This window comes from Cajanus cajan, chromosome 6 (assembly GCF_000230855.2).
Source record: "Cajanus cajan strain Asha chromosome 6, NIPB_CcT2T_4, whole genome shotgun sequence".
In the NCBI taxonomy this organism is placed as follows: Eukaryota; Viridiplantae; Streptophyta; class Magnoliopsida; order Fabales; family Fabaceae; genus Cajanus; species Cajanus cajan.
In genome coordinates this window covers 49466065-49478992 of record NC_138522.1, presented here as the reverse complement: position 1 = coordinate 49478992, position 12928 = coordinate 49466065, and the positions used below count along the sequence as shown (strand labels likewise).

Below are 12928 nucleotides of genomic sequence, written 5' to 3'. Positions count from 1 at the left end.
TATATATATATAGACACACACACACGCACACACACACACACGTATATATATATATAATTACAATGGTATAAATTTTACTAAGTATTACACCGCTCAATAACTTTATATTAAATGTGAATTTTGTAAATTTAACTATTAAATTGAAAATCTTTTACTCTTAAATCATATATACAAAATGTTATATTAATCGAAGATGATTTTTTATAAAACAAAATTAAATCTATCGAAAAATTTATATTTTCGATGAGAAAATTTTTGTAGGAAAAACTATATTATTGATAGAATATTTCAGACAAATTTATATTTGTCTAAAATGTAAGAACTGGTTTTAAATTTGATATGAAAATATTATGATATAATTAGATAAGATTTTAAGTTAGTATTTTATTAATGGTTGATAATTAAAAAATAAAACATGGATAAATACATTTTTTGAATTTTATATGTTTGATTTAAGATAACTTACAAAATAATTCTGGGTAAAGTTATTACGCTCAATAACTCATGGTGTGTGTTGAATTTCATCGATCCAATTAATTGTTAAATTAAAAGTTATTAAATTTTACAAATAATTAATATAAAAAAATTAATTAGTTTTGGAATAAATTATTTGCTAATTAACAATATAATTGAAACATTAATTATTTTAAATTATTTAACTAAAATCTTATTGACAATTTACTATATGATCTTAATATTTTGTATAACTAATATCTGGTTTTAAATTTTATATGAAAATATTATATATAATTAGATAAGATTTTAAGTTAGCATTTTATTAATAGTTGATAATTAGAAGAAGAAAAAAAGGATAAATACATTTTTTGAATTTTATATGTTTGATTTAAGGTAAATAAATATGTTAAATTAATTAATAATTTATTTAAAATATTAAAATTTAATTTATAAGTATGTAATAAATAAATATTTATAATTTTATAAATTATATTATCATTATAAATTATAAAATTAAATAATTTAAATTATAATTTTAAATAAAAATAAATAGATGTTAATTATAAAAGTAAGTAGATATAAATAAAGAATAATTAAATATATTATTATTATTATTATTCGTAATATAAAATTATTATATATTATTATTATAGTACAAATATAAGATTGTATATTTGAGGATGACTTAAATGTATGCTTGACCTGGAGTAGTACTGGGATGGGTGACCTTCTGGGAAGTCTCCCAGAAATTGCACAAGTAAGGATAAAACATGCTAAACAGTGAAATATTGTGAAATAGAACCCTTGAGAGGCCAAATATGAGAGTTGTTACATTAATAAATTTATTAAAATTACAAAAAATTATAATTTTCGACGGATTTTTCCGTCGGAAATTTCTGACTTCTGTCGGAAAATTTCGTCAGAAAATTATTTCTGACGGATTTCTTTTTCCGACGCCACTTTTTCCGACGGATTGAAATCCGTCAGAAATTTGCTTATTTCCGTCGGAAATTTCCATCGAAAATCAGCATTTTTCTTGTAGTGATGAATGATTGATTTAATTGTTTTGTATGTGAGTGAGAACATCAATTTTTGTATGAATTAGAGGAATTACGTATTTGAAGGTTGTGTTGGTGGGGTTTTGGTTGTTCTTGAGGTGGGTAAGATGATTTTGATGATCTTGAAAGATTTTGTAGTTACTTGTGGTGGTTTTGGGACAAAATGAGTTGTTGGGAAAGTATATGTATGAATGATTTAGTTGCATGCATGAATTATTGTATGGGTTGGGTGGATTTTTGGATGATTAAAGTGTTTTGCTGGGTTGATGTTTTTGAACTTCAAATTTGCATATTTTATGGGTTTGGTCGCTTAGAGCGCCATAGGGTTGCTCTATTTGAACTTGGGTCGCTTAGAGCAAGTTTTCAAGTGCTTTAAGCAAATTTTGGTCGCTCACAATGATTTAGGGGTTGTTCCAAGCGAGTCTAGGTGGTTTCTTAGAGATGCATTTTAGGTCGCTTAGAGTGAGTTTTCAGACGCTTTGAGTAAATTTTGGTTTCTTAGAGCAAGTTGTTAGCTCCAATCAAGCCTGGATGGTTTCTTAGAGATGCTTTTTGACTTAGGTCATTTAGAGCAACTTTTCAAGTGCTTTGAGTGAATTTTGGTCACTAAGAGCAAGTTATTGGTTGTTATGAGGGAGCTAACCTCGCTTAAACAAAATATTAACTTGTTTAAGTGAGTAGATGGTCAAATTTTCTTTGTGGTCTTCATGAAAGTTGTAGCCTTAGATGTTAGCTTTCCAATGACTTTGAAATCACCTAAAAAGGAAGTCTAGAATTTCAGTTATGACCTTTGTAGTGAGTAAAAGTCAAGCTATCAGCATTTAGGCAAATTGTTGTAGTTTTTGTGATTTTTAGTATAGTAGATGATGGGGTTAAAACTTATTGAAGTCTTCATAAGAATTGTAGATAACTTTTTAAAATTTTATATGAGATAAATATGAGTTTGAATGGAGTAGTAGAACTACCTATGTATTATTTTATGTGAAGGTTGTCATGTTATGATAGTTGATTTTGATAAGTTATATGTTGATACATGTTGTATGATGAACATGAATAGATGTTTTGAGTTCTATTGCATTTTGTATGTGTATGATGATGGTTCTACATATGTTGATCAGATATGACATATGTAGATGTTTGTGTGGTGTTGGATGATGATGGGTATATGTATGTTGTACATATGGATGATGTGTGATTTTTGGAGAGCATTGATATGCCTTATATGGATGATGTTGTTGTTGATCTATATATGTATTGATTGGATGTGATGAATATAGATGATGTATGGTGAGATGTGGTTAACTTAGGACTTAAGAAGAGGAAATTATTTTGAAAACTAAAGATCCCATATAAGGAATCTTGGAGTGGTGCTCGAGTAGGTCATTGTTGAAAAGCCTTCTTTGAGTAGGTGTATCACTTAGAGTAGATTTTGAGGTGTTTTCAATCTCTCTAGGTCCTTAGTTAGTGGTTGAATAAGGTAGAAGGTTGAGGGCTATATTTTGTTGTGATCGATTTAATGCTTTAGGCATGAAAACGACTAGGTTAGTTCGTTAAGGTGGAAATTACTTAGACTACTCATGTTGTTAAGAGATTTACATAGATGAATACGTAATGACGCATTGGTTGATATGTTTGCATATAATGGGTGCCAATGTGTGTGTTCATATGCATTGTTGATGTCTTGTGTGACATGATTTGGATGAGATACTTATTTGCTTGGAGTGTCATAACTTTTATGTATGGTTGTGATGTGATGTTGTATACTATAGAATTGTTTTCTATATTTACATATTTTCAAACTTTAGCTTACCCTTATGCTTCCATTATGGTTTGGATTACAATGACCATATGTTGTATGATAGTAGATCGAGGTTAGGCTTGAAAAGCTGCTACTGACAAGTGGTGTAATTTTTTTTTTGTTAATGGTAATGCTACTACATGTAACTTGTATAATTATGCTCAACTGACATTACAATATAGAAGTATTTTGGAATTACTATATACATGTGTATATATTTTGTCTATATTAATATAGTTGTTTTACTTTTATATTTATGTTATATATATATATATATATATATATTTGAAAATTTTTAAAGATAATCTTTAGATTATAATTAAAATTAAAATTTAATTATAAATATCTTTTATAATATTATTATTAATTGTTATCATTAACCTTATTGTTGATAATTACAATATTTATATTAACAATAATAAAAATGATAAAGGTAAAAATAATAATGGTGATGATATTAACAAGGACATCGATAATGACGGGGCAGCAAAGCTGGTGATAGTAATTAGAATTCTTAAATACGACGAATAACAATGGGAGCTCCAAATTGTGGCTTAAGAGTAATGGAATTACTCGGAGCATGAGCATAAGAGGGTGAGAGCTGGAAAGAGAAATGCTGAAGAATCGTAGCCAGGGCCATCTTTGCTTCTAGGAAGGCGAAGTTTTGGCCTGGACAGATTCTTGGTCCCCAACCAAAAGGATAGAAAGCAATATGATCCTTTGAAGCTTTAGAAACCCCTTCAGTAAATCTAACTGGGTTAAACTCCTCGGGCTTCTCCCAATAGTTGCCATCATAATGAAGAAGTAGCAAGGGTAAACAAACCTCAACCCCAGCTGGGATGGACATGTTTCCTACCCTTGTCTCACACCAATTGTATTTGTTAATGACTGTTATAGGAGGATATAATCTCAAAACTTCATACAATATCATTGACACCTGCATGTAGTCAAATTTTGGGTTCAAAGTTCAAACTAGTGGTTAGAGCAATAGAAAATTCACTTATTTTCTTTGATTGATTGAGAAATTAAACTTACTATCTTTAGATGATTGATGCCTTCAAAATCTGGTGCTTTTTTGCCAAAAATCCCTAACACTTCCGCTCTTGCCTTTTCTTGCCAATCAGGATGCATAGATAAAACAATCATAGTCCATGCAAGAGTGTTAGCTGTGGTCACTTGGCCAGCAAAGTAAAACAGCTTGCATTCCTCAATCACATCCTCTGTTGTTAGAGAATTATTTTGATCTCTACATTGTAGTAGTATGCTTAATAAGTCATTCTCTTTTAATTTACCCTCCTCTCTCATTACTTGCTCTTTCTTCTGAATAATATCCCTTAACATAGCTTTGATTTGGACATCTAGGTTGTACCTACGTTTGTTCTTCTTAGTTGGTAAGAATCTAGTTTCATAATACAATCATACAAGGTGGAGTTAGTAAAAGCTTGCAGATAAAAAAATCCATTTTGAAGAGAGACACAAAGTTATTAGTAATCAAACTTGTAAATAAACAAGTAACATAATGGTTAACGTATTGTACCTAAAACCTGGGATGTAGATGTTATTGAGGGCTTCACTCACCAAGATTGCTTGCTCCTTTTGTAGTTCGAAAATTTTCTTTCCCTCTTGGTAGCTGCTTCCGAAGGCTGTTCGAGCTATGACATCACCAGCAAGAACGTCGAATTCTGAACTGACATCTAATTCAAACGATCCATTTGGTTCTACTAGTTTTTCCCAACGCTGGATCATGTTGTGACAACTGGATGAAAATGCTGGTACCATTGCCTATATTTGACCATATACTATGCTATCATTTATTGCTTTCGAAATAATAGTACTAATTATACAATCGTGGAAATTGTCTTGATTGGAATAATTTCCAAGTTCGGGCTAAGTGGATGACGTATACGATTCTGATAGCAGTGATATAGAATGTGACGTACCTTTAACTTCTGAAGCTGGAAAGCCGATGTTACTAACCTTCTGCGTTTAGTCCATGCTTCGCCTTCTAGTGATGACAATCCTTGTGTTAGAATTTTGACGAGGGGGTTACGTGGTGGTTTCGTAAAATGGCCATTCTTATTTGTTAAAACCAACCTTGTGAGCTCTGCATCTACTACTATCAGTCTTGGTCTTCTTCCAAACCAACACAACGAAACATTTCCTACACATACAGCGTTACACAAATAAAACATTTGAAAAGGGAGTTTATTTTCTTCTTTTGAAATAACCAATTTCCATAATAAAGTAACAAACAAGTTTACCATGTTGCTGAACCATTTTGTGAATGAAAGGGATGACTCGAGGGACGATTTGGTGGTTAAGGGAGATGGCCTTTGACGATGCCTTCAGAGCAGAGTTCTTCATGTCCGATATGTCCCCATTAAAAAGCTTGTAGGAAGAGCCTCTGATACCTTGCTGCCTCAATAATTTCTCTGTACTTCTGGGCCTCCACCAAATGTTATTCACAAATCTAATCACAATATAGAGAACTAGCAAGGCAAAAGAGGATGTCATAGTTTTGAACACGAAATCTTCCATGTTTCTAAACTAGTAGAGGGGAAACAAAAGGAATATAAGTATAAGAAGGAAATGAAGAACAGAGTAGCGAGACTGAGTTTAAAAAAAACCACAGATGAAAAGTTCCTTCTTGGGGTGTATGGTCGAGTTAGATGTAATCAAGATGTCCAAGAATCAAAAGGAATATACTTCTTCCAAAATCAAATGCAAATACAAGTTTCTTCAACCCAGGACAAATCATAGATAGTAGAGAAAAGAAACTAATAAGAAAAATTGCATACTACACGCAACAAATATAATAGTGATAATGACAAAATCAAGGTGTATGATTTTGTTGTATACAAGACAAAATTTAATTGTCTAGAATCTAGTTAATATGATAATCATACTTGTAACGGCCACCGGCTAGTAATAGATATAAGATTAGTTATGCTCAATTATTACTTATGGTTTTAAAATATTTAATTCATACGTAATTTGTAATTTGTATACGTAACGATGCTCTATTAATTAATTGAGAGACTAATTGAATTGAATTAAATTAAAGATGAATATATCTTTATTGCGTGAATTCATAAAACTTTCAACATTAGTGTCAACTTAGTATTAGTAGTCACGGATTATAATTGTATTTTCATATTCTTAAGTTTGAGGTTTATTATTTTTATTGCCATTGTTTTTAATAGAAACTTCCATCTTTTGATGTAATTGAAGAGATGATGAGTTTATTTGATTAAATCTAAAAATATGTTTCTAAAGAAACTTTTTTTTTTTTTAAATTATTTGAAAAGTATATGGGAGTTGTTTTTTTTTTTTAATAAAAAAAAGCAAATATGAATTGTTTCTTAAAAAAAAGTAGAAAGTTGTTCATTATTTAAAAAAAAGGTTTAGAAAATAAAAAAAAATTAAGAAAATACTTATTTTATTAAAAAGAAGCATTTTTAATGGAAAAAGTTTAAACAAATATGTAACGACCCGGCTTGTCACTACACACGGCACAACACACTAGAAACACCGCACAGAAAAGAACAACTGTATACATATAGAGTCTAGAATATACATATACATGATCCAATCTGAACAGAGTTAAAGTTACAAAAATTTCAATCAAATGCTACTATCCCAAGTAGCTCAACAACAAAATAATCAAAAAAAAGATCAGCTCCACCGGTCCGCTGAAGACTCACCGCTAGACACCCACCTATCCCTGCTCTACTCCCATACATAGTATGATCATTGCAGTCCAAACGTCATGGAAACAACAAAGGGTAAACTAGTGTAAATAAAATCAACATACATATATATGTATAATATGATGATAGAAAATGACTACGGCTATCAGAACACCAGCACTGCTCATACCACTCACAGCATACCACATTCTTAGCACCGCATTGCGGCAATATCAGCACTGCTTAGCAGCAATAACAGCACCACAATAGTGGCTATAACGGCACCGCTTAGTGGCAACAACAACACCGACTTAGCGGCTATAACAGCACCACATATGTGGCTAATAACAGCACCGACTTAGCGGCTATAACATCATACAGCTCAGCACAACACAGCAATTCAACACACTTATTACTCACAACTCAGCCCAACATTCTATAGTACCACAAGACTATAAACTCAACTTTTTAATTCATCGATCACAGCCCAACTCAGTGTAACGACCCGGCTGGTCACTACACACTACACAGTACACCTGAAAACCGGACAGAAAGGAACAAGTGTATATATATAGTGTCTAGAATATACATATATACATGGCCCAAGTCTGACTAGATTCAACTGTACAAATTACATCAATCGCTACTACACCTAGTAGCTAAAACACCAAAACATCCACAAGAATCAAGCTCTATCTGCCAGCTGCAGACCTTCCGTAAGCCACCAACCTATCCCTGCTCTGCTCCCATACGTAATATGATCATCGCAGTCCAAACCACATGGAAACAACAAGGGTAAGCTAGTGAAAAGAAACAACATACAAATATATAAATTTAAGAATAGTAAACAACTATCGCTATCCGAACATCAATTAGCAATAACAACCGTAAACAACAGTACACATCGATAAATCGTAGTAAACACACAATGCGTCGTCACGCATATCAGCTCGGAGATCTCCTACCCCAGCTTAGCCTTACGGCCTACAACAGCTCCTATCAGCTCGGAGCACAGCACCGACTTAGCGGCTATAACAGAACCACAATAGTGGCTAACAGCACCAACATAGCGGCTATAACAGCACCACAATAGTGGCTAAACACAACATACCGCTCAGCAATAAACAGCACAGCAAAACAGCTCTTAGCACAGCACAACACCAAAATCAGCATACAGCACAACTAAGTAGTATTCAACACAACTTACTACTCACAACTCGGCTCATCATTCTAGAGCACAACTGTTAAGTCTCAATTTTACCTCTTTTTGGATGAGACTTATTGAACAAATTCCACTCATCCTTTGAACCATTGCAATATAATTGTTCTCTTTTTGGTTCATTTTGTGTGCAGATATAACTAACCCAAATTCATCTAACAATACCTTAATCCACCTCATTTTTTGTGCAGGTATTGAGGAAGAGTGGAAAGTTGAAGACTCTTAGGATTGGAAACCTAAGAAGCTAAGGAGCAGAGAAGAGGCTCTGCGCTGGGCTCAATATAACCTGCGCTGGGCGTGACAAAAACAGAGTATTTCATCTCTGCCAGGAATTAAGCCGGGCGCAAAAGGAATTAAGCCGGGCGCAAAAGGAATTAAGCCGGGCGCAAAAGGAATTGCGCCGGGCTTGTGTTGAGACAGAGAGTGCTTGACTTCTCTGGAAGAACTTGCGCCGGGCGCGAAGACTTATGAGCCGGGCGCGAAACCCTAATCTGACCTCCCATGCTCGTATTTGAAGCCATTTTCGAGGGTTTCTCCCTCATTCTCACATTGGGCACCTCCAGGAGCTGCGGAAGGGATTCCCAGGGCTTGGGATCGTCCGTGTGCGGATCTTTCCTTCGGTTCTTCACTTCCTCTTCCATGTCTATTTTGTATCTAGTGGTGATTGTATCTAGGGATAGAGCTTGACCCATTAGTAGTCTTAAACCCTAGCCCGTAATGCGGGTGTAGGTATTGGGTACTCAAGGGATTGATATTCAATATCCGCACCTAGGCTCTTGCTCTAAGGGATTAGGTTTGAGTAAACTATTGGGTTGACTAAGCAATGAATTTAACAAGAGATTAAGGATACATTAGTGTTACGTTCGGTGAAATCTGACCCCCACAGCCTCACAATACCATTATCCCATTTCTACTCTTTCCCATTCTAAAACTAATCTCTTTATAGTTTTAACATTCCAATAGTCATGCTCTTCATCTCACATTTACATGACAAATTATAAATTGGAATTATTCTTTAGTCACGAATAGTCAATAAATGCTTATTTTACCTTCTAATCCCTGTGGATACGATATTTTTACTACTTGAACGGCCGGTATACTTGCCGTGTTTGAGACCGTTGATAGAATTAAACAAATTTACAAATATTAACAAAAGTGTTTCAACGGAATTCTCAACAAGTTTTTGGCGCCGTTGCCGGGGATTAGAATGGCGATTTAGTATTTATAGCTATTTGTGATTTAATCCTTTATTGTTTTTGTTATTTTTTGTTAGCAATGAATTGATGAAGCTAACTTGTGTACTCTAGTCTTCAGCTTTCTCTTGTATGCAAGGTACTGTTCAAATTAGAATGACCAATCCTTCTGAGCCGTTGTTGAGCAATCATTAGGTTGAACACAGGGCAAAGGGGAACAAGAGCAATAGGAGGAGAAGGAGAGTAGAGCACTTCAAGTTGGTCACCGTCAGGCTCGGGACAGTAAACAAGCGCTTCCTGGGAGGCAACCCAGAGATCTGAACTGTGTTTTAGATTTTTGTTGCATGTTGTTCTGTGTTATAAGTGTTGTTTTGTATTATGTGTTGTGTTTTGTGTTATATGTTTTGTGGTATGTGTTGTTTGTATTATGTGTTAGTTGTTAGAATCATGTTTGAATGGGTAAATATAGGGTACATTTTGTTTGGAATGTGAGGAATGAGGCAATTCTGTGTCTAGGTGGAAATAAGGCCTGATCCTAATTTAAAACCTGGGCAAATTGACCTTTTAAAGTGACTACGCGCCGGGCGTGACTCTTTTGCGCCCGGCCTAATACTCAATTTTTGGTCTCTGGAACCACCACGCCGGGCGCGTTTAACGCACGCCCGGCGCGATATCAGATTTTGAAACCTCGTTGATTTTTACTGATATTAAGCCCGGCGCATCTGTGTTAAGCCCGGCGCACCACATTCCTGACAGCCTATATTTATCTGTTTTCAATCATGTTTCTTTATGTTCTGTTGTATGTTGTATGTTTGTGTGCTTTATGTTGCATTGTTATAGTTCATTTCCGTGTGCATGCATGTTGTGCTTAATTTTGGTCTAAGGATATTCTCCATTTTTGCTATATTTGCTTGGTCATCACTGTGTATAAATTTTGTGCTCACCATGTTCTTTCATGAGTACACTCTGCAATCACTTCTGGTTACCAGGACTTTCAGGCGTATACTGGTTGGCCTGGGGACCAGGCTCCTAAGTTTGGGGGAGTGGAGCTGCTGAGGTTGATGGAGTTGATGATGGTGGAGCAGCTCTTGGAGATGATGATGACCAGACCCCATAGATGGAAGCAGACGGAGCCTACCTTAGTTTACCTTTGTTATTGCAATTTACTTTTCTGTCTTTTATTTTCAGTATTTAACTGTTTTTATATATAGTCTTTTTGATGATTACTCTGTTGGTTCTTTTTGTGAATAGTCTGCCTTAGCATGGTTTTTAATCTTGTTGATACTTGTTTTGCTTGTGGTCGATTCTGGATTATAGTTTGCTTGATGTTTATGGTGTGTGTACCTTAGACATTTTCAAGTCACATTAGATCTTTAGTTCATGACTAGTTGCATACGGGTTTCAATGTTGATCATAGAACTGAGCTGAGTTTGATAGTTTGTGGATGCATAGCCGGGTGAGGTTTGAGCCTAAATACCTATGAGTGAACTACGCTTAGGTTGCATGATAGACTTTGCTTGAGTTTCCCTGGTGGTTTGCTTATGTTGTGCACTTATATGATCAAGGCATTTACATTTCCATATTTTGTTAATCATCTAAGCCAAAAAGCCATATCCACTTTCCACTTGACCCATACCTTCCTAAGCCTAAACACCACACCTTCCACTTGTCCCAAACCATGGAAAATTAACCATAACCTTTGCCTTGGTTAAGAGAGCAAAATGATGACATCAAATAAGTTTGGGAGAGTTGAAGAATGAGGAAATTTGGGAAGAAGAAAGTATGTGGTCAGCCATTACAAAAAAAAAAAAAACAAAAACAAAAACAAAAAACAAAAAACAAAAAAACAAAAAACAAAAAGCAAAACAAAAACAATAAGGCTAATGGCTTGGATCCGGTTAGGGGCATGTGCTTAATTGTTGTAATGGGGTATGGAGAGGGACATCATTGTAAAATCTTATTTGCTCTCTTAAGCTATAGCACCTTCAATCTTTGAAAAACCATAAAGCTGCTACCCGCTTGACCCTGCTTGACCCAGATTGCCCTAATAAAGACCTTGTGATAAGTGTCTGCATTTGTTTTACCACTGGTTTCATTTGGAAACGAAGAGCAAAGTTGAATTATGTGGCGTGAGTAGTAGACTAGAGAGAAACACTCACCCTGATACACTAGTGTGCATAGAGAGAAACATTTTCCTAGTGAGGATGCATACACAGATAGTCATTACTCTTCTCAGCTCTTTGATCTCTTTTGAAACCTTTGTTTGCACCTTGTCATGTTCTATTGCAATAATTGTGATTGGAAATTCATCTGAGGTTCATGCTTGCGAAAAGAAGATACAAGTAAACTAGGATGTAGAAATTGACTCACTTGCATTGCTTGTTATCTGCTAGATTAATTACCTTTTGCTTGAGGACAAGCAAGGTTCTAAGTTTGGGGGAGTTGTTAAGTCTCAATTTTACCTCTTTTTGGATGAGACTTATTGAACAAATTCCACTCATCCTTTGAACCATTGCAATATAATTGTTCTCTTTTTGGTTCATTTTGTGTGCAGATATAACTAACCCAAATTCATCTAACAATACCTTAATCCACCTCATTTTTTGTGCAGGTATTGAGGAAGAGTGGAAAGTTGAAGACTCTTAGGATTGGAAACCTAAGAAGCTAAGGAGCAGAGAAGAGGCTCTGCGCTGGGCTCAATATAACCTGCGCTGGGCGTGACAAAAACAGAGTATTTCATCTCTGCCAGGAATTAAGCCGGGCGCAAAAGGAATTAAGCCGGGCGCAAAAGGAATTAAGCCGGGCGCAAAAGGAATTGCGCCGGGCTTGTGTTGAGACAGAGAGTGCTTGACTTCTCTGGAAGAACTTGCGCCGGGCGCGAAGACTTATGAGCCGGGCGCGAAACCCTAATCTGACCTCCCATGCTCGTATTTGAAGCCATTTTCGAGGGTTTCTCCCTCATTCTCACATTGGGCACCTCCAGGAGCTGCGGAAGGGATTCCCAGGGCTTGGGATCGTCCGTGTGCGGATCTTTCCTTCGGTTCTTCACTTCCTCTTCCATCTCTATTTTGTATTTGCCCTCTTTGTTGAGTGGTTTCACCCATTTTGTGGGGTTAGATGTAGCCAACATACTCTATTGTAATCCTTACGTTTTCAATGATATATATATTTGTTGTTTCATTCATTGTTGTGTTTGTTTCTTTGCTTAATGCTTGCTTTGGATTGATCACCCTTTGCATGATTTAAGGTTCCATTGAGTATTGGGAAATACCTTTGAAATTAGTTCTGGAACATATGCCTAGTGGAGATTGTATCTAGGGATAGAGCTTGACCCATTAGTAGTCTTAAACCCTAGCCCGTAATGCGGGTGTAGGTATTGGGTACTCAAGGGATTGATATTCAATATCCGCACCTAGGCTCTTGCTCTAAGGGATTAGGTTTGAGTAAACTATTGGGTTGACTAAGCAATGAATTTAACAAGAGATTAAGGATACATTAGTGTTACGTTCGGTGAA

General features: G+C 35.1%; 1 protein-coding gene across 2 annotated transcripts; it reads right to left on the bottom strand.

Moving 5' to 3' along the window:
• Positions 1 to 3746: 3746 nt before the first annotated feature.
• Positions 3747 to 6110, bottom strand: LOC109816127 (cytochrome P450 CYP72A616). 2 transcript variants are annotated; one of them, XM_020381007.3, is made up of 5 exons: positions 5574 to 6110; positions 5253 to 5473; positions 4891 to 5094; positions 4348 to 4419; positions 3747 to 4249 (listed from the first exon to the last, which is right to left on the bottom strand). In XM_020381007.3, exons 1-5 carry the CDS (start codon positions 5848 to 5850, stop codon positions 3827 to 3829), a joined length of 1197 nt encoding a protein of 398 aa, XP_020236596.1. In that variant the 5' UTR covers positions 5851 to 6110; the 3' UTR covers positions 3747 to 3826. The 2 variants fall into 2 exon arrangements, with proteins under 2 accessions (XP_020236596.1, XP_020236595.1); XM_020381006.3 differs by having other exon boundaries at positions 4348 to 4711; positions 4850 to 5094; positions 5574 to 6108.
• Positions 6111 to 12928: the final 6818 nt, after the last annotated feature.